Raw genomic sequence first — 24,023 nt, forward strand, 5'->3', positions numbered from 1 at the left:
ACAAGAAAACATATTTTACTCCCACTGACCTTGTGGTATATGCATTGATCCATGGGGTTTTTATCAAAACCAAATGAAGAAATCATCCCATGAAACTTAAGGTATCACTGGCGGGAGGCTTGTTTTAAACCATATATAGATTTATTAAGCTTGCAAACCAAATGCTCACCACTATTAGAGGAGAAGCCTTCAGGTTGTTTCATATAAACCTCCTCCTCTAAATCACCATTAAGAAAAGTTGTTTTCACATCCATTTGTTGCAATTCAAGGTCAAAATGAGCAACTAATGCCAAGATAATACGAAGAAAATCTTTCTTAGATACTGGAGAAAAAGTCTATATGTAGTCGATTCCTTCTTTTTGAGTAAATCCTTTAGCAATAAGTCTTGTTTTGTATCTCTCAATGTTGCCTAATGAATCCCTTTTGGTCTTAAAGACCCATTTACATCCAATGGCCTTTGCCACATTAGGCAACTCTACAAGGTTCCAAACTTTGTTACTCTGCATGAAATTCATCTCATCCTTCATGGCATCATACCATAAATTTGACTCTTTACAACTCATGGCTTGATTAAAAGTTTTGGGATCATTTTCAACTCCAATATTATAGTCAGATTCTTGCAAATATACAATATAATCACTAGGAATAGCTGATTTTCTTACTCTAGTAGATCTCCTTAATGTTGCATCAATATTTTCTTGGAAATCATGTTGTTCAACTGGTTGCTCATCATTTTCAGGAAATTGATGATCAACTTGATCTACTGGATTATCAGCAACAGGTTGTGGAATACCAATCATGAGTTGTTCATCATCCCTTTGAATTTGAGGGGTATGAATTACAACCAATCTTTCACTTGATGTAGAAGGTTGAGACTCTATATAATCAATTTCAGAACCTAAGTCTCTCAATTGATCACTCTCACTAATCAAGTCATTTTCAAGAAACTTGGCATTTCTTGATTCCACAATCCTAGTAATATGATATGGACAATAAAACCTATAACCTTTAGACCTTTCGGCATATCGAATGAAATACTCACTAATAATCCTCAGGTCAAGTTTCTTCTCTCGTGGGTTATATATTCTCACCTCAAATGGACAAACCCAAATGTGTATATGTTTCAAACTCGGTTTCCAACTTTAAACAACTCAAAAGGTGTCTTTGGGATAGCCTTGGTTGGAACACGATTTAATATATACACTATCATTTTTAGTGCTTCAGCCCACAAGGATTTAGAAAGATTGGAGTTGTTAAGCATACTCCGCACCATGTCCAATAATGTTCGGTTCCTTCTTTCTGCCACACCATTTTGATTTGGAGAACCAGACATAGTGTATTGGGCAACAACCCCATGTTCTCAGTATATTTGCCATAGTATTCTCCACCTCTATCTGATCTTACTATTTTTATTTTCTTGCCACATTGGTTCTCAACTTCAGCCTTAAAGACTTTGAAGGCATCCAATGCTTCATTTTTGTTATGAAGCAAATAAATATTCATATATCGTGAATAATCACTTATAAAGGTGATAAAATATTTCTGACCACGTGCATTCATATCTGGACAACAAATATCAGTATGAATTATTTCTAATATGCTTGAACTCATATTAGCACATTTCTTAGACATGTTGGTATGCTTACCCCTAATACAGTCCACAAAAGTCTTAAAGTCAGCACAATCTAGAGTATTGAGTACCCCATCTTTCACTAACCTTTTAATTTTCTCAATAGAGATATGTCCTAATCTCTGGTGCCATAACATAGAGGAATTCTCATTAATATTACACCTTTTAATACCAGTTTGAACATGCATTGAACTATAAGTACCATAATTTTGTAAACCAAGAAGATAAATACCATCAGACAAGATACCATTCCCTACACATTCAGAATTATAAAATAACTCAAATGGTGTGTCTTTAAAATTAAAGAAATATCCAAAAGATACAAGTCTAGAAACAGAAATCAAGTTTTGAGAAAAACTTGGTACATAAAAGGTCTTTTCTAATTTTAAAATAAAGCCACTACTTAAAGTTAAAATGCAAGTTTCAATGGCCTCCACAGGTGAGCCTAACTTATTGCCTGATAAAATGCTTTGCTCACTTCCCATTGGTTTCCTTAGGTTTTGCATACCCGGTAAAGAATTTGTAATATAAATAGTAAATCCAGAATCAATCCACAAGGTGTTAATATTAACACTAACCATATTAGATTCATAACATACTAATGAGATTGATTTACCTTTCTTCTCAAGCCATTTCTGGAATCCGGGGCAATTCTTCTTCATGTGTCCCTTCTTCTTGCAAAAGAAACATTTTGCCACCTTCTTAATATCAGCTTGAGGTGGTATTTTACCATTCCCCTTCTGATTAGCTTGAGACTTAGTTGCTTTATTCTTCCTATAAGCAGTTGTCAGTAATGCACTCTCACTCATATCCATTACAAGCCTTTCTTCTTCTTGAACACACATGGTCATTAATTCATTGATAGACCATTTGTCCTTATGTGTGTTGTAGGAAATCTTAAATGACCCATATTCATGCGGAAGGGTGTTTAAAATGAAGTGCACCAGGAAGGACTCAGACATATCAACCTCAAGTTTCTTAAGTTGAGCTGAAATATCTCACATTTTCATTATGTACTCATGCACACCTTTCACACTGGTGAGCTGAAGAAAGGAGAACTTCATGATCAGGGTGTTTGCTAAAGTCTTATATGAAGTGATGAACTGGTCATCAATGGCCTTAAGCAAGTCTCAGACCTTTTCATACTGGTCAATAGAACCACGTATCTCAACCGAAATTTTAGTCTTAATGAATATCACGCTGAGCCGGTTGGATCGCTCCCAGTGCTCATATAGCGCAACATCAGTTGGGCTACTTTCATCAGTGATGACAGGTGATTCGTCTTTTCTTATAGTATATTCTATGTCCATCCACCCTAATTGCAGAAGAATTCTCTCCTTTCATATCTTATAAGTTATCTCCTTTGAGTTTGGGAACATCACATTGAATATAAAAAAAACTAACAGTTTAAGAAGCTGCAAAATTCAAAGGCTTATGTCAAAATTTGAGGCATATTAATCTTAATTGTATCTTTTACCAATGTAAACATACCAGAAAATTGAATCTTGTGACATAAAAATTATCTATGGGCTAAATTTTTAATTCAATAAGAAACAATTAAACCTTATGATAGAATAATCAAATTACATACTCAAATTCATGCTTTACGGGTACAACATGAAAATAATTTAATTTCTATCGCAAATATTTATTTTATGATAAAATCGACAAATTATACATACCTCATGATGCTTGTGCGTAAACCATGAAAAATAATATCATTTTATCCCAATTAATTATACAAATATAATAAAAATTCTTGTGGGATAAAATTCATTATATAAGTACAATTAATCATAATATTATGTCTAATTCCTTATATGATCTTTAAACAACTTAATATATCATTTTAATCAAAATATAGATGTTGTGGCTAATCTATAATTAATCAAAATTATAAAGACCACTTAGACATAAAACTTAATTATATGAGAATAAATCATATCATGCATTTCAATATCAAAATATAATATAATTATAAATAAGATTCTCATATATAATTACATAATATTATACATTTGATTTCATATATATATGCATATAATAAATTTTTTCAAAATATATTCATGCATAAAATAAATCAAAATTACATAAATTATAAAAGTAAACAAAATAAGGATATAAGATATGAAAAAAAAATTACATATTAAAGAACCTTTAATGATTCAATGGTTTGCACATATTATAACATCTTGTTAGTCATGAGTTCAACACTTAGTTTTAGTACATTCTTCTCCACACTCTCAATTAACGCACTATTGTCTTTTTTCCTCATTACATTGTAATCGTCACATCCAACTTGAAAGTGAAAGTGGTTTTTAAAGATTTATAAATTAGTATTTTAAATTTAATTGTGCATTAAACAAGACAAAAATTTATTTTATATATATATATATATATATATATATATATATATATATATTAAATTTTATAGCAAAATAATATTTTTAATATATAAATTATAGTATAATTAAAATTTATAATATAACTATTTGCAGAGACTTTTTTTAATTTATTTGAATTCAAGGGCTAACTTAAAACTGTCATATACTTTTAGGGACTAACCTATAATTAACATACGTCCAGCAATGCAGCATCGATGCCTCTTTTCGTAAGCCTAATAAGGAGATCCCCCGACCACCTATATATTACTCTGTTTCACTCTAAAAGAGTATAAAAGCAAATTAAAAAAATAGGTAAAATCGAAACTAACAACTTTTAATCAAACTAAGTTAATTAATAACCGCTTCATAATAGTCCACTATATCTATTACTAGCCCAATACACAAAAAAGTCCCACCGTTTATCTTTTAATAAAGGGTCTTGTTTTAAATTTTTATATTTTTAATTTTAAAATGAAGTGTTTAAAATGTTTTATTTTAACAAAATTAAAGTTAAATACACATATGTATGTACGTATGCTGTACAATTTGCTAAATTCTTAATAACTTTTAAATGAGATAAACATTTTAATTTATGAAACTTAAAAAACTTCCATTAATCCTTAATTTTATAAAACAAAATTTGCCATCATTTTTTATAAAACAAAATAAAATTTTGCTCATTAAAATGTTCTAGTTTCGCCCCCCTTCCATCATTTCCCGGTTCTTGTTTTGGCTATTATCCGAATTCAATTTTTGATAAAAATAATTATTAGTTAAACTTTAATTATCCTTTGATCGAATTCCAGACTAGATTGGGATATTATTCTAATGGACTAGAGGATGGAGGATTAAGATAAAAGTTTTTTTTGATGCCCCAAAGGATTGTTTTCAAGTTCTTTTCACGAAGAGGATTATAATCATTCTCTGATGGAGGGGCCTTGGATGGTTTTGGATCATTACATTTTGATTCAAAGATGAAGGCCATTCATTTTAGCAAATGTGACTGTTGGTCAGAGAGTGGCATTGTGGATTCGAGTTCCAGAATTCCCAATAGAATTGTTCAATGACCAGTTTCTTTGGAGATTAGGTTCCACATTAGGTGAAATGTTGAAAATTGACAAAGTTACATCGATCCAAGCTAGAGGATGTTTTGCAAGAATTTGTGTTGCAATTGATCTAGATAAGCCATTTTAGTCCAAGATAATTGCTCGCATGCTATTTGTTTTAATTGTGGACATATGGGCATAAAGAAACTATATGCCCAGAGAAGAAAACGAGTCTAGAGAACGTTGCTAAGAAGGCTCAGAAGCTAGTTGAGACGATGGTTCACCTATTGGAGCTAATTCCAGAGTCAATCAATATCCCCGTGCATTTCTCCTTATTTAATTAAATTGTCCCATTATCTTCAAAATTAAAATTTTTAACTAATTTAAAATATATTCACTAAGATCGTTATAGTTATAAGAGATGAGGCTAGTTTATATAAAATTTCACTGTCCTCGTTATACATAAAAAAATTAGAATAATTTGATTAATTTAGAATTGTACTCACAAAGGTGGGCTTTCATTACCATGGTACTGGTCAAGTTTTTTCTTATCGAATTACGATTTTTCTTCTTTTTTTTTTTTTAAAAAAAAAAAAACAGATCTTGGACCTTAACTGTGGACTTACCTTTTCATCTTTCCTTTTCTTCAATTTGTTCCTCCTATCTTGTTCAAGGTAATCATCTCAGCATTCCTAAATTGGACAACCAGGCAAATAATTACTTTTCAAATTGACTTATCTTTGTTGTTTAGAACAAAAGCAAACATTACAAAAATTTAAAATAAGATAAAGATTTCATGAATGTGACACCATAACTACAATGATAATTAAAAACTAGTCGAAGTCTTACCAGGTTTTACTCAATCGCCTAGTCATGACTTTACCATTCCAATCAAGAGGGTTATCTTGTTTAAGATGGGAGAATCTTCTTTTGCCTTCAAATCAATTGAGGATTCTAATTTTTTGGTGGAGGGTCAAACTTAGAAGTTAGAATGTAACTTTCATGTTCTTCCTTTTCTCTTTAATGTTGGTGTTTAAAGGAGCAGGAACAACATTAATTCTCGTATTTAGTGGCATTAATTTGCATGGACAAAAAATACGCTTAATTAGGAGACTCTTAAGTCTGCATGTGCATCACATGTTATTTGCTCATTTGCTTCTTGCTGCTTCTAAATTATCACCAAATGAAACATTTTAACCTTGGATGCCAAACTTTGCTCTAGAAAATTTTACAAGTCATAATTAGAGACAGAGGACCACAGAATCAAATCTTAGAACTATAACACGTTAAAGATTGGGAATCAACTTTGATAATGGTTGAGTTATGTGAGAGTAATTCGATTGTCAAATGTTAAGTGCCACCGTTTGTCATTTTAATTTGGTCAGCATAAGAAAATATGAAATGCATAGTTTGTCATTTTGATCAGTATAAGAAAATATGAAATTTCATTCTCAGAATTTGTGACCCTTATACACGATTTAGGAAATGAGACTAAAGATATTGGATAAGGCCAGCTAGAGTTGAGGGAAGAATTTTTTATTTTATTTTTCTTAGATGTCACAGAACCTTTGAAGCTATCTTTTTGAAAGAGAAGTCATTGACATTATTTGAAGCTGAACCCTTACCATATTAATCATTCTTTTATCCTTTTCCTTATGGGGAACATCATTGTATTATTACTAGTATCATCAAAATGAAGAGGGCATGTAGCGTAGGAAGAAAGTCTTTTATTAGATAATATGCAATGCAAAAGGAACTGATAAGTGATAACTGGTTAGTCATCATCATAGTCACAACAATTTACAATGTTTTTGACAAGAATTTCTACAAGAACAATTAACCATAAATTTCCTCAAATGTTGCACACTTGCACCCAAAAATCTCTTTGCCATTAGTCATTGTTTTTCGTTACTATCTCTGATTTGGATGACAAGTGTATAGTGACCAAAAGCTGCATCATTAGAAAACTATACCAAGAGTAAAGGATACACAGTAAGACTTTCACAACTGTGATATGTTAAAGCTACAAAGCATATCCTTTATTTTTATTTTCTTTTCGAGTTAGATGCTAGCAAAACAGCAAACAACTTTATTTAATTTGTTCATTCATTTTGGTTCACATGCTTTTTGTGGTTGTGAACCTAACAGTCCTTCACACTTAACTAATAAAACAATTAAAGTTAGAAAAGAAAAAGGGAAAGAGAAACATCCTGCAATGACAAGAAAATGTGGCTTTGCAAAATTGCAATCAACCACAGAGCAAGCCTCCAATGAGTTGTTAGAAGGAGAAACAAAGTGGTCTAATGATGAGACTGGTTTTTTTTTAACCATGTTTGAAGGGTCCTACTACACCTTGATGACAAGCACGTTCATGTGGAGCAATTCAAGGCCCCTCCACAAAGGGGAAAAGAGAAACAAAAGAAATTCCAAGAACTAAGAAAATGATCATTTGGAAAAGTAAAAGAGAAAGCAAAGCAGAAAAATGAGCTATGTCCCAGTCCAACATTTTGCTAAAAATTTGCTCAGCCCCAGCAGGTATTATTGTTGCTCTTTCTCTGTTGTTCTATTCATTCATTCATTCCTCCCCCTTATAATATAATTGGTGTCTTTCTCCAACTACATTGCAAGACAACATGGGAAAGAGAGGAACAAGGTTACCAGGCTTCTGCCTCAACAGAATTAGGCCTCATGCTAGGGTGCGTTCGCCACCAGCACAAGCCAACAACAAGCATGACACCACCACCACAAGTGCTACCAAAATTGATCAGAAAACTGAAAATTCTTGCAATGCATGTGAGGAGAAGTTCGATGACGGGGCAAAACCCGGGTCTGTGATTGCTAGGAAGATCATGATTGTGGTTGATTCTAGCCTTGAGGCCAAGAGTGCTGTGCAATGGGCACTCACTCACACAGTTCAGGACCATGACACTATAGTTCTTCTTCATGTCATGAAGCCTTCTAATAAACAAGGTGCAAAAACTTATCATACCATTGTTTTGTTAATTCATTTAACTTTGACTTATTTGTTATGAGTTATGAATGAAAGTGTAGTGATTGAGTATGGTTAATACTGTGTGGCAGCCACTGATGAACAATCCAGCAAGGAAATAGCTCCAAGGGCTTATGAACTTGCTTCCTCCTTCAAGAACATGTGTCATGGGAAAAGGCCTGAGGTGAGTTTAATTAGTTCTCTTTATACTTCATGTGGCTCAAAATGTTACAATTAATCAAAAACCCATGTAAATTTGTTGAATTTCATCTTTGGATTACCAATCTAGATTGCACATTCATAATTTCTTTGAATTATGATGTTGGAAAATCATTAATGCTAATAAGTGAGGCATGCATGGAAAAATCAATAATTCTAAGTACTAAGTGAACCCCATATCAAAGAAAGTACTTTACTTGATGCAAATGTGATGATTAAAGGTTGAAGTTAATTACATGACTCTGACAGGTACAAATTGAGATTGCAGTAATAGAGGGAAAGGAAAAGGGTCCAAAAATAGTGGAGGAGGCAAAAAAACAAGGTGTGGCACTTCTAGTTTTGGGGCAGAAGAAGAGGTCCACAACATGGCGTCTTCTGATGATGTGGGCAGGGCATAGAGTCACAGGTGGGGTGGTAGAGTACTGCATTCAGAATGCACATTGCATGGCAATTGCTGTGAGAAGAAAAAGCAAGAAGAGTGGAGGGTACATGATTACCACTAAGCGTCACAAAGATTTCTGGCTCTTGGCTTAATTAATCTGAAGTCAATACTATGAATGTTGTCAGCTTCAAGATTACACAAAGTATAAATGATTGATCATGTTTATTGTGTCTGTAATCCACAATGTTTGTACATAATAAAGTGTGCAGAGAATGAAAAAAAGAAAAAAGGATTGGAATTATTAATGGAATGTGGCAAAGTGTCATTATGTGGGCCATTAACCATAATGGCTACATTGTGGTCTTGAGAACTTTAGGTTCCTCAAGAATGCTACAGGGGCAGAATCAGAGCATGTGATGGATGAGATACTTGCCTACCTGGGATGGAAAAAAGGCTAAACAGAGCATAATCAATTACAAGGTTAATACATTGAATTAATTTTTTAATTACAAAGCATAATCAATTTAGTTCATAATATTACAGCAGAGCAAAGTTTTTTCTTTGTGTGAATACAAAATAGCAAAGTTAGTACTAACATAATACTATCTCTTGTCCTGAATATAATAATGTTAAATTATCACTAACAAATAATTAGTTTATCAGGATTAGTAAAATTTGTTAAATTAGTTTACTTTAATTAATAATGTTATAAAAGAAATTCAGAAATACTCAAGGTAACTCATAGGATTAAATAGTTTTAATAGAAGTTTAAGAGATAATTTTTTTCTACCAGTGTAGCTTTAATTGTTAATAGGTCATTGAATGAATTCACTTACATGAATAATGATCGAGTGTTTTATTAATACATTTTTTTAAATATTCATTAATAGATTTTATACAATAATATTATAATTTTTTTTATCGATTAACACATTTAAAAATGATTTTATGTTTCTTATAATTAATATAAAAAAATTACACTAATTGATTTCTTATAGAACGAACCAATAGTTAAATAATTTAGTACTTAAATTGAAACATTTGGTCGATTATACACATTACTAATTAAGACAATTTAGTCTGCAAATTTAACAATCATCATAGATTGATCTCTCAATTTGACAGCCATTAGTTGACCTGGTCTATGAATCAAATTAACCGACATATAATAAAATTAAAGGATAAATCGACTGATGTCAAAATCAAAGACCAAATGACCTTTTTGTATTTTTTTTTTTTGTAATAGACCAAATAACTTATACCTGTCAAAGTTGGTGATTAAATTGACAAACCATTTAACATTGAAGATTGAAATGATTCACAATTATTAATTTCAAAAACAAAGGTTTCTTTTTTCATATTTTAGACTAAAATAATCAGTATATATAATCTCAAGACTAATTTAGTCATTTAGTCTCTGGGAGTGTACCTGATTAAATTGGAGACCTTACCCAATCTCAACCTCAACGTATCATTACGATACAATTTCATTTTTTGAATACTACACAATTAACACCGTATAAATTTATTTTTTTATCTATTTCATATGCATGTAATTTAAAAATACGTTATAAATTAAAGTAAACAATAAAAAACGGCCCCACTTTATTATAATTTTTTTTCAAATATTTCCTTTTTCCATTTTAAAGAAGGCCAAACTTTTGGTCTTAACCCAACCTGCAGTAGGACCCTTACCCCCCAAGCAATGAAGCAAACATGATACTCCAGTCCAATTTCTGTTGGGCTAATACGTAAAGAATAGAGTGTTGCTAGGTGCACCTAGCATTATTGCTGGTGCACCCAACATTCTTTAAAAATGGTCAAATTACTCTTGCCTTCTTTCACCCTTTACGAATTAAGTTGATTTTTAAGACTTACGGATCAACTTGATCCGTAAGTCTTAAAAATCAACTTGATCTGTAAGAAGCTTGTGGATTAAGTTGATCCGTAAAAGACTTACGGATCAACTTGATTCGTAAGTCTTAAAAATCAACTTGCGGATCAAGTTGATCTGTAAGTTACTTGCGATCAAGTTGATCCGTAAGAAACTTACGGATTATCTATATCAACTGCAGATCAACTAAAACCTATGCGAATCAATTTATTGCATATGCAGATCAACCTGAATGAGTTGGGTGCACAAAAATATTTTTGAAAATACACAAAGATATTTTTACCTTTTCACGTTAAGTGCTGGGTGCACCTAACAACACCCTAAAGAATAAGGGGGAGAGAAATCCTATACGCAAAATTTCTTTTAACAATTCTTATGAACTCACTTTCTTTTATTAATTAAAATCTATTAAAATTTATAAAATTTTATGAATTTCACATTCTGTTTTACAAACTCCATATTATTCAGTAATTTATTTTTTTCATTTTCAACTTTTTCCCGTTGTTCTTATTTTTTTAAAAATACTTTTTTTTTGGAAAAATTAGTTTTCAAAACTTATTATATATATATATTTTGAAATGAGACATTCTTAGGTAGATATAACCTAACATACCATTATTAGGCACAAATAATGAGAATTTTACAACTAATAAAACAAAATAAAAAAAAACAGAATGTCAAGTAAAATTAAATTTAATATTCATTCTGTTTTTTTTTTCTAATCTTCTTCCTATTTTTTACTAAACTAAGGATACAAATTATGAGCTAAATTTATTAAATAACAAAATAAAACCTACAAAAAAAATTTCTTTATAATAAATTTTTACCAATATAAAAATATGCCAAAAATATTTTATAAAGTATATTGGTAATATTTTCTTTTTTATGATAAGAAAATTTTTAATCACGTACACAAACAACATTATGAAAGAATACATTATTTAAATTATGTAAACAATTAAAAACCTAATTTAAATAAATTAATTATAATGACAATAAATTGAAAAAAAAATATTTAAAATTATTTTGGTAATATATAATATTCATGTTTTCTATTAATCTTGAAGGTAAGTCGAAAACTTCTCTTAGAAATTTGATTTTATGAAGTGCATGCAAAAACGGATAAAAAAATATATGTATAGCAGCAGGTTCAAACAAGTGGAGCGAGACTTTATTCTATTTAAAATTTTAATTAATTAATAATTTTAAAAGAAAAAATTTTAAACAAAAAGTTAAAAACTAAAACACGCTACATCTTAAATAGTATGTGACTTCATGTTGAGGATTTTTTTTCTCAATTTTAACTTTTTATATATAATTTTTATTTTAAAAAAAATATTAATTATAACTATAGTTTGATTTTCATTTAAACTTTTGATATATTATATAAACTGAATATGTATTTCTTTTATAAATACATTGAATATTAATATTACAATAATATTTATAATTCCTGATTAAAATTGTATTTTAGAAATCAAAATTATAAATTCATAGACAAAAAGTCTTACGATTGCTTAAAATAAACATGTTTTATTTGCATTAATAAATTTATTATTTAAAATAAAATACTCTACAATTTTACACCACTAAACTATATTTTAAATTTAAGTTATATTTTCTAAATTCGAATTATAATCCTTTATATGTGAATGTATGTATACATGATTTTGATAATGCCAAAGAAGAATCAAACAAGGCTGCTTCAAATGATAAGCATTTGCTTCAAGAATAATTCAAGATTGCTTCAACAAACAAAGCCTTGTTTCAAGATACACTAAAGACCAAGCATTGCCTTAAAACAAAGTGCTTTCAAGACATGCAAGGCTCTGATAATCGATTATCAGGAAGTGTAATCGATTACCAAAAGACAGGGTTGAGAAATAACTGTTGAAAAAGGTTTTGAATTTAAATTTTCAACATGTAATCGATTACCATATGTCTGTAATCGATTACCAGCAACGAAACTCCTGAAATTCAAATTCAAAAGTCATGACCTTTCAAATTATAACTGTGTAATCGATTACACAAACATTGTAATCGATTACCAGTGGAAAGTTTTCAGAAAATCTGCCAACAGTCACATCTTTTCATTAGATTTGTGAATGGCCATCAAAGGCCTATAAATAGGTGACTTGGGCACGAATTATAGAGAGTTTTGCTGGTCCAAAATGTCTTATCCTCTCAAAAGACAATGAGAGATTCCAAAAGAACTTCATTGTCAAATGCTCTCTCAAAAGAAATCCTTGACCAAACACTTGCAAAATCAATAAGGATTCTTACATGATCTTCATTGTAATATTCTTCTCTTGAAGAGAGAATTCTTCTTCCATTCTTCTCATTCAATGAGATTGGTTAAGAGACTGTGAGTCTCTTGTTGTAAAGCATCTGAACACAAGGGATGAGTTGTCCTTGTGTGGTTCAGACTTTGTAAAGGATTTTACAAAGATAGTGGAAATCTCAAGTGGGTTGCTTGAGTATTGGATGTAGGCACGGGAAGTGGCCGAACCAGTATAAAATTGTGTTTGCATTCTCTCTTCCTTTATCTCATTTATGTTATAGCAATCAATTTTGTCATGCATGTTTATAAAACATTATTAAATTGATTGTTGTTGTTTCTTCTGCATTCTAAGCCTATCCCTCTTAAGATTATTGAGGCCACAAGGTCCAACAAGTGGTATCAGAGCAGGATTCTTGTATAAAGTTTAGAAACTTCAAGAATAGATATGGCCTCATCTATCTTATGCTCAATGGTGAGGGTTATCATTATTGGAAAACCCGAATGCAGATCTTTATAGAAACCATAGATTTAAAGATATGGGAAGCCATTGAATTTAATTCATTTATTCCTACAATGGTAGAGAGAAATGCAACTATGTAAAAAAAAAAAAAAACTAGAGAAGAAAGAAGATGATGATGAAAGAAGAAAGAAGAAGGTTCCTCTTTAGCCCCAAAATGCTAAGTGCGATCAACTTGGGCACATGAGATTCAATTGTCTTGTGTTTAAAAGAAGAATGAAAAATTTCGACAAGATGAATTTCAAAGAGAAGAAAGAAAAGAAAGGATATATCACTTGGGAAGATAATGTCATAAATTATTCAAGTGATTCATAGCAGAAAATCATAAGTCTGGGTATCATGATGAAAGACTATGAAAATGGAGAAGAGCCAAGTCGATACATTGATAGCAATTTCTCCAAACACATGGCATGCATCAAAATTTATTCATATTTCTCCCCAAGATAAAGGAATATGTGATTTATGGAGACAACAAACAAAGGCCACTTGATCAACAACCTCAACAAGTAATATCAAATGATACCAACAGGTCACTTGTCTTTGATTGATTACTTTTGATGATTTTTGTCTATGATTTTTAACTTTTGATTGAGTTTTTGATTGTCTTTGATAATTGTTTTTGATTGTGTTTTGTTGATTGCTTTTGATTGTATATTTGATTGATTGTGTTTTTGATTGATGTGTTACTATACTTGTTTTTGCTTGATCAATATTGAATGATTGGTTTAATGCCTTTTGGTATCACTTGATTCTCATACATTACAACAAGTGGTAACATTTTTTTTTCTCCTCCTATTCATGATTTGTTTTTGATGTTAACAAAGGGGGAGAGAAAGATAAAAGATAAAATAGTAAGAGAAATGATCTATTTTTTATGAGACAACTTTTTATATATGAAAAATATGAAATCTTCAATTGTCTCATATAAGCAAACATTGAAAAACCAAGGGGGAGCAAACTATATGCAAATAGATATTTTTTCTTTGTTGTTGCTCCTAACCTACAAGTGGTTGTCATCATCAAAAAGGAGGAGAATGTAAATCATGAAGATCTTGATGATGTCAAGAAGAATTTGCTTGAGAAAGGGGGAGAATGTAAATCATGCAAGCTTTGATGGTGTAAAGAAGAAATCACATGTTTGTCATCATCAAAAAGGGGGAGAATGTGAATGTATGTATACATGATTTTGATGATGCCAAAGAAAAATCAAACAAGGCTGCTTCAAATGATAAGCATTTGCTTCAAGAATAATTCAAGATTGCTTCAACAAACAAAGCCTTGTTTCAAGATTCACTAAAGACCAAGCCTTGCCTTAAAACAAAGTGCTTTCAAGACATGCAAGACTCTGGTAATCGATTACCAGGAAGTGTAATCGATTACCAGAAGACAGGGTTGAGAAATAACTGTTGAAAAAGGTTTTGAATTTAAATTTTCAACATGTAATCGATTACCATATGTCTGTAATCGATTACCAGCAACGAAACTCCTGAAATTCAAATTCAAAAGTCATGACCCTTCAAATTATAACTGTGTAATCGATTACACAAACATTGTAATCGATTACCAGTGGAAAGTTTTCAGAAAATCTGCCAACAGTCACATCTTTTCATTAGATTTGTGAATGGCCATCAAAGGCCTATAAATAGGTGACTTGGGCACGAATTATAGAGAGAGTTTTGCTGGTCCAAAATGTCTTATCCTCTCAAAAGACAATGAGAGAGATTCCAAAAGAACTTCATTGTCAAATGCTCTCTCAAAAGAAATCCTTGACCAAACACTTGCAAAATCAATAAGGATTCTTACATGATCTTCATTGTAATATTCTTCTCTTGAAGAGAGAATTCTTCTTTCATTCTTCTTATTCAATGAGATTGGTTAAGAGACTGTGAGTTTCTTGTTGTAAAGCATCTGAACATAAGGGATGGGTTATCCTTGTATGGTTCAGACTTTGTAAAGAATTTTACAAAGATAGTGAAAATCTCAAGTGGGTTGCTTGAGTACTGGATGTAGGCACGGGAAGTGGCCGAACCAATATAAAATTGTGTTTGCATTCTCTCTTCCCTTATCTCATTTATGTTATAACAATCAATTTTGCCATGCATGTTTATAAAACATTATTAAATTAATTGTTGTTGTTTCTTCTGCATTCTAAGTCTATCCCTCTTAAGATTATTGAGGCCACAAGGTCTAACATTATATATTTCAATTTCAATGCAATTTAGCAAAAACTTAGGAAGGTTGTAAAATAAAACAGAAATCAAATTTTATTTAGTTGACATTCTGATCTTTTATTTCTATTTTATTAGTTGTAAAATTCCTATTAGTTATGCCTGAAAATGATGTGTTGGATATGTGTCTAGCTAAGAGTTTTTCTTTCGAAATTTAGTTCTCAAAATGTATTAAAATTTTAACATGTTCAAAATCTATATTTAAGAATGTGCTAAAATTTTAATATTTCCAAAATCTAAATTTCAGATTTGATAAAAAAATTTCAACACATTTTAAGAACCCTTCGAAAGAAATTTTAACACTCCACTTACTCTTTGAACCACCTAATTTAATTTATAGGTTAGTTTGTTTAAGCTTTTCTTTTTACAAAAAGTTGTTTTTTACTTTTTTTTAAAAGCAAATATTTTTAAAAAATAAATCATATTTACTTTTAAAAAAATATTTATATAAAAAGTTCTTATTTTAAAACTATTTTAAAAAAAATTTAAACAAATTGACCCATGTCTCCAACAATTACTCGGTGCCATTGGATTGGAGCACTTAACATTTTTCCATCTAAATTGGACCATCTCGCTTTCCTTATGTGCCACAACCCGGTGTCTATATTTCTTACAGCTATAGCTAGGGACGTGGAAAAAAAAAAAAAACAGTTTGTAACTGAATCGAAACCAAATTTTAAATCTGTTCATTTCTTAAATTAATTTAAAATTATTTCAGTTTAAAATCAATTCGATTTCAAATCAATTCATCAAAATAGGTCATAAATTTAGATTTAACAACCAAACCGATTAAAAAAGATTTAGTTTTTTTTCTACCGAACCGGTTTTCCCACACGAAACTATAGGCATTGGATTGCAGATTCTTTGCCGACACACGATAACACAAATCGCTGCATTTTGTAATTTTAATGTTTTATAATCATTTTTCCCTAAAAAGATGTTTTATAATTATTTTCTTTTTCTTCTTTTCGTCCTTCCTTCACATGAGTCAATGACTTGGAAGATGACATTCTACATCTAAAACTACAGCAAGGGCACTTCTGTTGATAGCACACTCCGCGTGGACTAGATCAAACAATAAAATTGTAAAACAAATTATAGTATTAAAAAGCCAAATGTGGCATAAGGTGTGACAAATTTGGACACCACAAGTACAAAGAATGTATCAAGTGTACAATTATTTCAACACAGCCATTCCACCGCATGCCTTATGAACTACTCGCCTATCCTCTAGCATCAACAGAATGTGCAAATAAAAGAAACATTCAATTATATTCAACCAGAATTGATTTTGTTTTTTATATGTATAAGAATTAGTTCTACTGAAAAAGGATTAATTCTCTACAACACAGTGAATTAAGATTCAAATCTGTATTAAGAGGTGTATCATATTTTATGTCTGATAATGCCTTGAATTGGAAATAAAAATAAAAAATATAAAAAAATCCATATTAGAGAAGTGGTAGCTTCAGGTTTTAAGCCCGTAATTAAACTCTTCGTTTTGAAGTGTCATTCCCTTGACACCGGTTGAACCTCCACCAACGGCTAAAAGCATGGACTTATAAATATTAAAATCGTGAGATCAACAAAAATCAGATGCTAACTATTATCAATGCTATGTTAAACTTTTTCTACACCACCAGAGGGAGCAAGAATCTATCTTACCTCTTTGGAGCTGGCTGTCTCCAGCTACAAGACATCGTTGACCATTCAATACAAAAAAAAGTAATACCACACACAACGCAATGTGAAAGCCTTTGCTATAAAGATAACAAATGATTCTATGCGTAATAAAACTAAGCCTTCACCCCATATTCCTCTGTTCACTATGAAGGAATCCGACATAGTAGAGTCAAGTAGGTATGCCATTAGCTTGGTACTGCACCTCTTTTTGTTGTTGTTACTGTTCTTTCATTTAATCACTTGTAATCCAATTAATGTCCCAAATAAAATCCTCCTAAACTGTGGTTCTAATGAAGGATCAACATTCAATGGAGTAAATTGGATAGGAGATGTTGGCTCTAGTTTCTTGCCTCCGGAGTATGACAAGAGTTCATCAACACTCTTGATCTCAAGCATAAAGTCTCGAGCACCAAAAGTTCCATACTCAACAGCAAGAATAACTCATTCTCCTTTGACCTATTCATTCCCTTCCTCCCCTGGCCTTAAATTCATTCGTATTTACTTTCTCTCATCTTCATATCTGAAGAAGATGAACCTCTCCAAGGCTTATTTCTCCGTAAAAGCTGGTCCTTACACTCTTGTAAGTAATTTTAATCCATTTAATTTTGCAGAAGAGCTCAACTTGGTGTTTTTCACGAAGGATTTCTTAGTCAATGTTGGGGAAGAAAATCTAAAGATTACATTTACTCCATCTCCTTCAATTTCCAATGCATTTGCCTTTGTAAATGGCATTGAGATATTCCCAGTGCCACATAGTATATACTTTCCCAGTTCCATGGTTCCTTACCTTGGGCACCAGGAACCTTTATTTATTAATGATGAATATGCTCTAGAGATTCTTTACCGGGTTAGCATCGCTAGTGAATATAGTGCAGATGTTGAAAATGCTTTTGGAACATGGTTGGATGATTCTAATTACATATCTGGTTCACAATCTGGAAGTGTCCTTAGTATAACGCACCGTATCGTTAGAATGAATTTCACCACTTTGACCTCAAAGGATTACAATTATTCAGCACCAGAAGAGCTATATTTGACTGCCAGGACAATGGGTAGCAATGGAGATGCTAACATGAAGTACAATTTAACATGGTCTTTCCCTGTTGATTCTGGATTCAAATACCTTGTCAGGCTTCATTTCTGTGAGATCTCCACAGAGGTAACGCAAGTACATCAAAAGGTGTTCAAGGTGTACATAAACAACGAAACAGCAGAGGAAAGGATGGACGTAGTTGCTTTGGCTGGTGGACCATTTACTCCGTTATCCAGGACTTTGTTGTTATGGTTCCCTCAGAAAGTGGAAGAAGGAAAGATTTGTGGATCGCACTTCACCCTAACTTGGAGCTAAAACCAACATATGCTGATGCCATGCTGAATGGCATTGAGATCATCAAGTTAAGTGATAGCAATCTTAGTCTTGCGGCAATATTCGAACTAAGAAGGGAACAAAGGAAGAAGAAAGTTCCTCATGTCATTATTGTGGCTGGTGCTATTTTAGGTACCATTTTGGGACTGCTCACGTTTTTCATTCTTATCCGCAGAGCATGGAAAAAACTGAAGTGGGGAACTTCTCATATACTCTCATCAAAGTCGACTAGAAGAAGCCACAAAAACATTCAACCAACAGTGACCTCAGGTCATTGTCGTCAATTCACATTAGCAGAGATCAGCATAGCCACCAGCAACTTCAGTGAAGCTCTTGTCATTGGGGAGGGAGGCTTTGGAAAGGTGTACAAAGGCATGATGCATGATGGAGTTACTCCTGTGGCAGTAAAGCGCTCTAATCCTAGTTCTCGCCAAGGATTTAAGGAGTTTCAAAATGAGATCAATGTTTTCTCATTTTGTCACTTGAATTTAGTGTCACTGCTGGGATACTGCCAAGAAGGAAATGAACTGATACTTGTGTATGAATACATGGCTCATGGCCCTCTGTGTGATCATTTATATAAGAAACAGAAGCAGCCACTGCCTTGGATTCAGAGACTAAAGATTTGTGTTGGTGCCGCTCGAGGACTACATTATCTCCACACTGGCACGAGCCAACGGGTGATTCACCGTGATGTGAAGTCAGCAAACATATTATTAGATCAGAATTGGGTGGCCAAGGTTGCAGATTTTGGGTTGTGTCGAACAGTTCCCTCACTTTACCACTCACATGTTAGCACTGAGGTTAAAGGTACTTTAGGATATTTAGACCCTGAGTACTATAAGAGAAGAAAACTGACTGAAAAATCCGATGTGTATTCATTTGGAGTGGTTTTGTTTGAAGTGTTGAGTGGAAGACCAGCTGTGAATCCTGTGGCAGTGGAAGAGGAAAGTGAGAAAGCTGGGTTGGCTGTGTGGGCCATGCACTGTTGCCAGTTTGGAACTATTGATCAATTAGTTGATCCATATTTAGAAGGGAATATTAAGCCAGAATGCCTGAGGGCGTTTGTGGATATTGGCATCCAGTGCTTGGCTGATAGAAGTGCAGATAGGCCAACTATGGGAGAGTTGCTTAATAGTTTGGAGAGGATCCTTTTGCAGGATAGTTTAGAGGAACAAGAAATTAATGCAACTTAATTCATACAAGACTAGAGTGGAGTAAATGAAACATGTCTAATAGATAGATTATATGGTGAAAATGGAAACCTGTATGATGAACTATGGATTGAGTGTCTGATCTAATTCCAAATATTTTATTGCTCAATTTGATATAATAATAATTGCTATTAGGAAGTTTATGTCGTTTGTCTCAATTTTTGAAATGTAATTTATATATCAGTTGGACAATTTCATTTAATGTCAATTGGTTTTAAGTTATGAGTATCTGATTATTTTTTCTATATTTTTAATTTAAATAAAATTAATAGTAAGTCTGTTTTGTTATTATTTTTGTTATTCTTAGTTTATGAAGATTTTTGTAATCAAATTAGTCTAAAAAAAAATATTGAACAAATTCATCCTTTATTTTGTCACTGTTTTCATATCTCATAAAAATAATATTTTTGACAAATTAATTTTGTGAAGAAATTTCTAAAAGCTAATGAAGAATTAAAATTTTACGGAGTTAATTGGGTGACATAAATATTTGAATAATTAATGTGGGGTTTACTCTTATCTTCTTTTGTAGTTTCATGGTGAGGTGACAGCTTGACAATCGCATTGAATAAATGACCCATCAACAAAGTAACAATTGGCAACAAGGACAATTTCATTACTTGTCGGCAAGGCTTCTTGTAGCAAGGTGGCTTCCAAGGTGGGGACTGAAGCAAAAAAACATGTTATTGACTGGTAGACTCTGGACTTAGAATAGTCTTGAACAGATTTATATTGGCTGGATTTTGAAATTTGCGATCAATTTAGGAAAACCACTGTTAAAAGTGACGGGAGAGAAAGCTATTTTTGTTGAAAATTCAAACTAACGTATTAGGACAAAATGCTTAAGCTGCTCATCTTATCCATTCTCAGATACTTTGTTTAGACACAAGAATGATGCACAGAATTATGAATACTTTGACATGCTCTATGTACATTTTTATCTTGTATCTCTTACACCTACAACTCCTTGTACTTGCTGATAATGCCAGTTATGTTCCTTCGGAGAACATAGTTCTCAACTGCGGGTCCAACGTATCAAATGTAGTAGAATATGTTGATGGCAGGAATTGGAGTGGTGACATTGCATCACCCTATATGCCCTCCGATGCTGACACCAAGTTCCTGGTAGCCAGAGCCCCTAACACTCTTCAATCTATTCCTGAAGTTCCCTACATGACTGCTAGGATCTTTCAGTCTCAATTCACCTACACATTCAATGTAACCCCAGGTCCCAAATTCATTCGCCTTCACTTCTACCCAGCTTCCTACTTGAATCTCAACTTGTCCAATGCTTTCTTATCAGTAAGTGCTGCTAACTTCACTCTTCTCCATAACTTCAGTGTTTCCCTCAACGCTGATTACTTAAATGTAAACTATTTCATGAAAGAATTCATTGTCCATGTAAGTGGGAGAGTTTTAGAACTCACTTTCACCCCAACATATAATGCTTCTGATGCCTATGCATTTGTGAATGGGATTGAAGTTGTTTCAATGCCACTTGGTTTATACAGTCGTGGTGATGATGCTCCTCTTCCTTTAGTTGGTCACTATCCCGAGCTTGTGTACATCTATAATGATTCTGCCATGGAAAACATATGCAGATTGAAAGTAGGAGGCGAGCAAATTCCACCCAAATATGACACAGGCATGTTTCGCACTTGGGACACTGATGGTGCTTACATTTTAGGGAGTGATACTGGTATTGAACCCTTTGATATGAGCATGCCAGTTTTGTATGATGGTAATGCTCCACCATATTTAGCCCCGGCAGATGTCTACCGCACATCTCGTTCAATGCGTACTTTTGAAAAAGGCCTTATCAATTTAAATTACAACATGACATGGTTTTTTCCCGTTGATTCAGGTTTTTTTTATCTAGTTAGGCTTCACTTCTGTGAAATTTATCACGGTATAACAAGGGTCAATGAGGTAGTTTTTACTGTGTTTTTAAATAATCAAACAGCTGAAGAACAATTTGATCCAATTGCTTGGAGTGGGAGGCCAGGAGTTGCTATACAACTAGACTATGTCGTGAAGGTTCCCAAAGTTAACGAGGCAAAGCAGGATTTGTGGCTTGATCTACACCCATACAAGGATTCTAAACCTATGTATTATAATTCTTTCTTGAATGGTGTGGAGATCTTTAAACTGAGCAATTTTGATGATAGGAATCTTGCAGGGCCCAACCCTTCTCAAAGCTTCGTGTCTGGATCAGATGTAAAGCCTCACCATGTTGCACAATTTAAGAAAAGTTCAGAGAAATTAAAATTCATCATAATTGGATGTGGACTTGGTACAGTGGTACTACCAATTCTCCTTTGCTTAGTTCTATTCAGGTTAAAGGTGATTAGACCTAGAAAGGTCATGTCATGGTGCGGTCTTGCTGTCCACACTCCTAATCAAATTGAAAAGGCAAAGAAGTCATCATTTTGCAGTCATTTCCCAATAAGAGAGATAAAAGTGGCAACAAATGACTTCGATGAGGCTCTACTTATAGGCACTGGTGGATTTGGAAGTGTTTACAAGGGTAGCTTTGATGGTGGGGCAACTTCTGTGGCCATAAAACGTGCCAATCCAATGTCACACCAAGGTGTTTCAGAATTCGAGACAGAGATCCTTTGGCTCTCACAGCTTAGGCATGCCAACCTAGTCTCACTTTTGGGTTACTGCAATGAAGATGGGGAGATGATATTGGTCTATGACTTCATGGACAATGGAACTCTATATGAACATCTTCATTTGAGGCAGAGAGATCAACCCCCTTTGTCTTGGATTCAACGTCTTGAGATATGCATTGGAGTTGCAAGGGGTTTACACTACCTACACACTGGCACAAAGCACAGGATCATCCACCGTGACATAAAGACAACCAACATACTCTTAGATCATAATTGGGTGCCAAAAATTTCAGATTTTGGTTTGTCAAAGGCAGGTTACCCTTCCATACTCATCACCAATGTCAAGGGTAGTATTGGTTACCTAGATCCTGAGTGTTTTCAAAGCCACAAGTTGACTGAGAAATCTGATCTATACTCACTTGGGGTGGTGTTACTCGAGATTCTAAGCACAAGGCCTGCGGTAATTGTAGGTGAAGATGATGAGCATGTAAACTTGGCCGAATGGGCTATGTTGTGCTTTGAGAATGGCAACTTGGAGCAAATAGTTGACCCCAACTTGAAAGGAAACATAGTTGAAGAGTGCTTTGAGTTATATTTAGGATTTGCAATGAAATGTTTGGCTGAAAGAGGGGTGGAGAGGCCATCCATTGGTGAAGTGCTACAGAACCTTGTTTTAGCGATGCATCTTCAGAAAAAGGGTGGTGTTGTCCCCGATGGAAATGTTCAAAGAAATGATAATTCTGGTTTACAGGGTTATTCAGATTTGACACCTGGGGTCGAGTTCTCTGAAATCATGATGCCTGTTGGTCGGTGAATGTGATCTACTCGAAACAAATAGCCTTAATGTTTTAGATATTAAGACATTTCCATTTCAAATAATTTGATTAGTAATTCCTATTTTATGAAAATGTTACGGAGGTTAGATACTAACCAGAAATCATTGTGTACTGAATTATTAGTAATTTTTTTAATTGGTAAATATTAATTGTTCATGATTAATTTTTTGTTAGCTGAGAAAATTGAACTCAGAATCCTTCAGTCTCTCTCTTCTTTTACCATCAAACAAATCAATCTTTATTACTATTACTTCTTCTACTTATTATGCAGCAGACACCAACGAATATAAGGGAAGCATTTGTAGCAATTCTGATAGAAACTAGAAGTTCCAGAATTTAACTTTCGTAATGTATTAAACTCTGAAGCACGGATACTCTGTTTTCGTCAACTTATCAATATTGGATACGTATCCGATATCGATATGCTCGGATACGTCTAGGATACGTATCTCACGTATTCAGCCTTAGATCAATTCAAAAAAGGAAAAAAATTGTCCTGATACGAAATGGATAAGACATGATATTCAAATTTAAAATAAATCTTTTTTTTTTAAAATTGTCACCCTAACTCCTACAAGCCTGAGAAGTCTATTATTTATTTCTATTCAAAGTCTATAATTTCTATTCTGTTAGATCTATCATTATATATTATATACCACAACCAGTTTAATTTTCTCACTAACAAATAATATATCAATAAAAAAATACTAATAACATACTCATACTTTTAATTATT

The 24,023-nt window shown here is 32.7% G+C and overlaps 2 protein-coding genes and 1 pseudogene across 2 annotated transcripts; all 3 read left to right on the forward strand.

Annotated features, from left to right (window-relative positions):
* Window positions 1-7,390: 7,390 nt before the first annotated feature.
* LOC114387774 (universal stress protein PHOS32-like) lies at window positions 7,391-8,955 on the forward strand. The gene is made up of 4 exons (XM_028347976.1): window positions 7,391-7,595; window positions 7,689-8,030; window positions 8,142-8,233; window positions 8,518-8,955. Exons 1-4 carry the CDS (start codon window positions 7,550-7,552, stop codon window positions 8,800-8,802), a joined length of 765 nt encoding a protein of 254 aa, XP_028203777.1. The 5' UTR covers window positions 7,391-7,549; the 3' UTR covers window positions 8,803-8,955.
* Window positions 8,956-17,305: 8,350 nt separating this feature from the next.
* Window positions 17,306-20,041, forward strand: LOC114387783 (annotated as a pseudogene).
* A 320-nt stretch (window positions 20,042-20,361) lies between these two features.
* Window positions 20,362-23,460, forward strand: LOC114387792 (receptor-like protein kinase FERONIA). The gene has a single exon (XM_028347998.1). The coding sequence runs from the start codon at window positions 20,725-20,727 to the stop codon at window positions 23,263-23,265; it is 2,541 nt and encodes an 846-aa protein (XP_028203799.1). The 5' UTR covers window positions 20,362-20,724; the 3' UTR covers window positions 23,266-23,460.
* The last annotated feature ends 563 nt before the right edge of the window (window positions 23,461-24,023 follow it).

Source organism: Glycine soja, chromosome 2 (genome assembly GCF_004193775.1).
Source record: "Glycine soja cultivar W05 chromosome 2, ASM419377v2, whole genome shotgun sequence".
In the NCBI taxonomy this organism is placed as follows: domain Eukaryota; kingdom Viridiplantae; phylum Streptophyta; class Magnoliopsida; order Fabales; family Fabaceae; genus Glycine; species Glycine soja.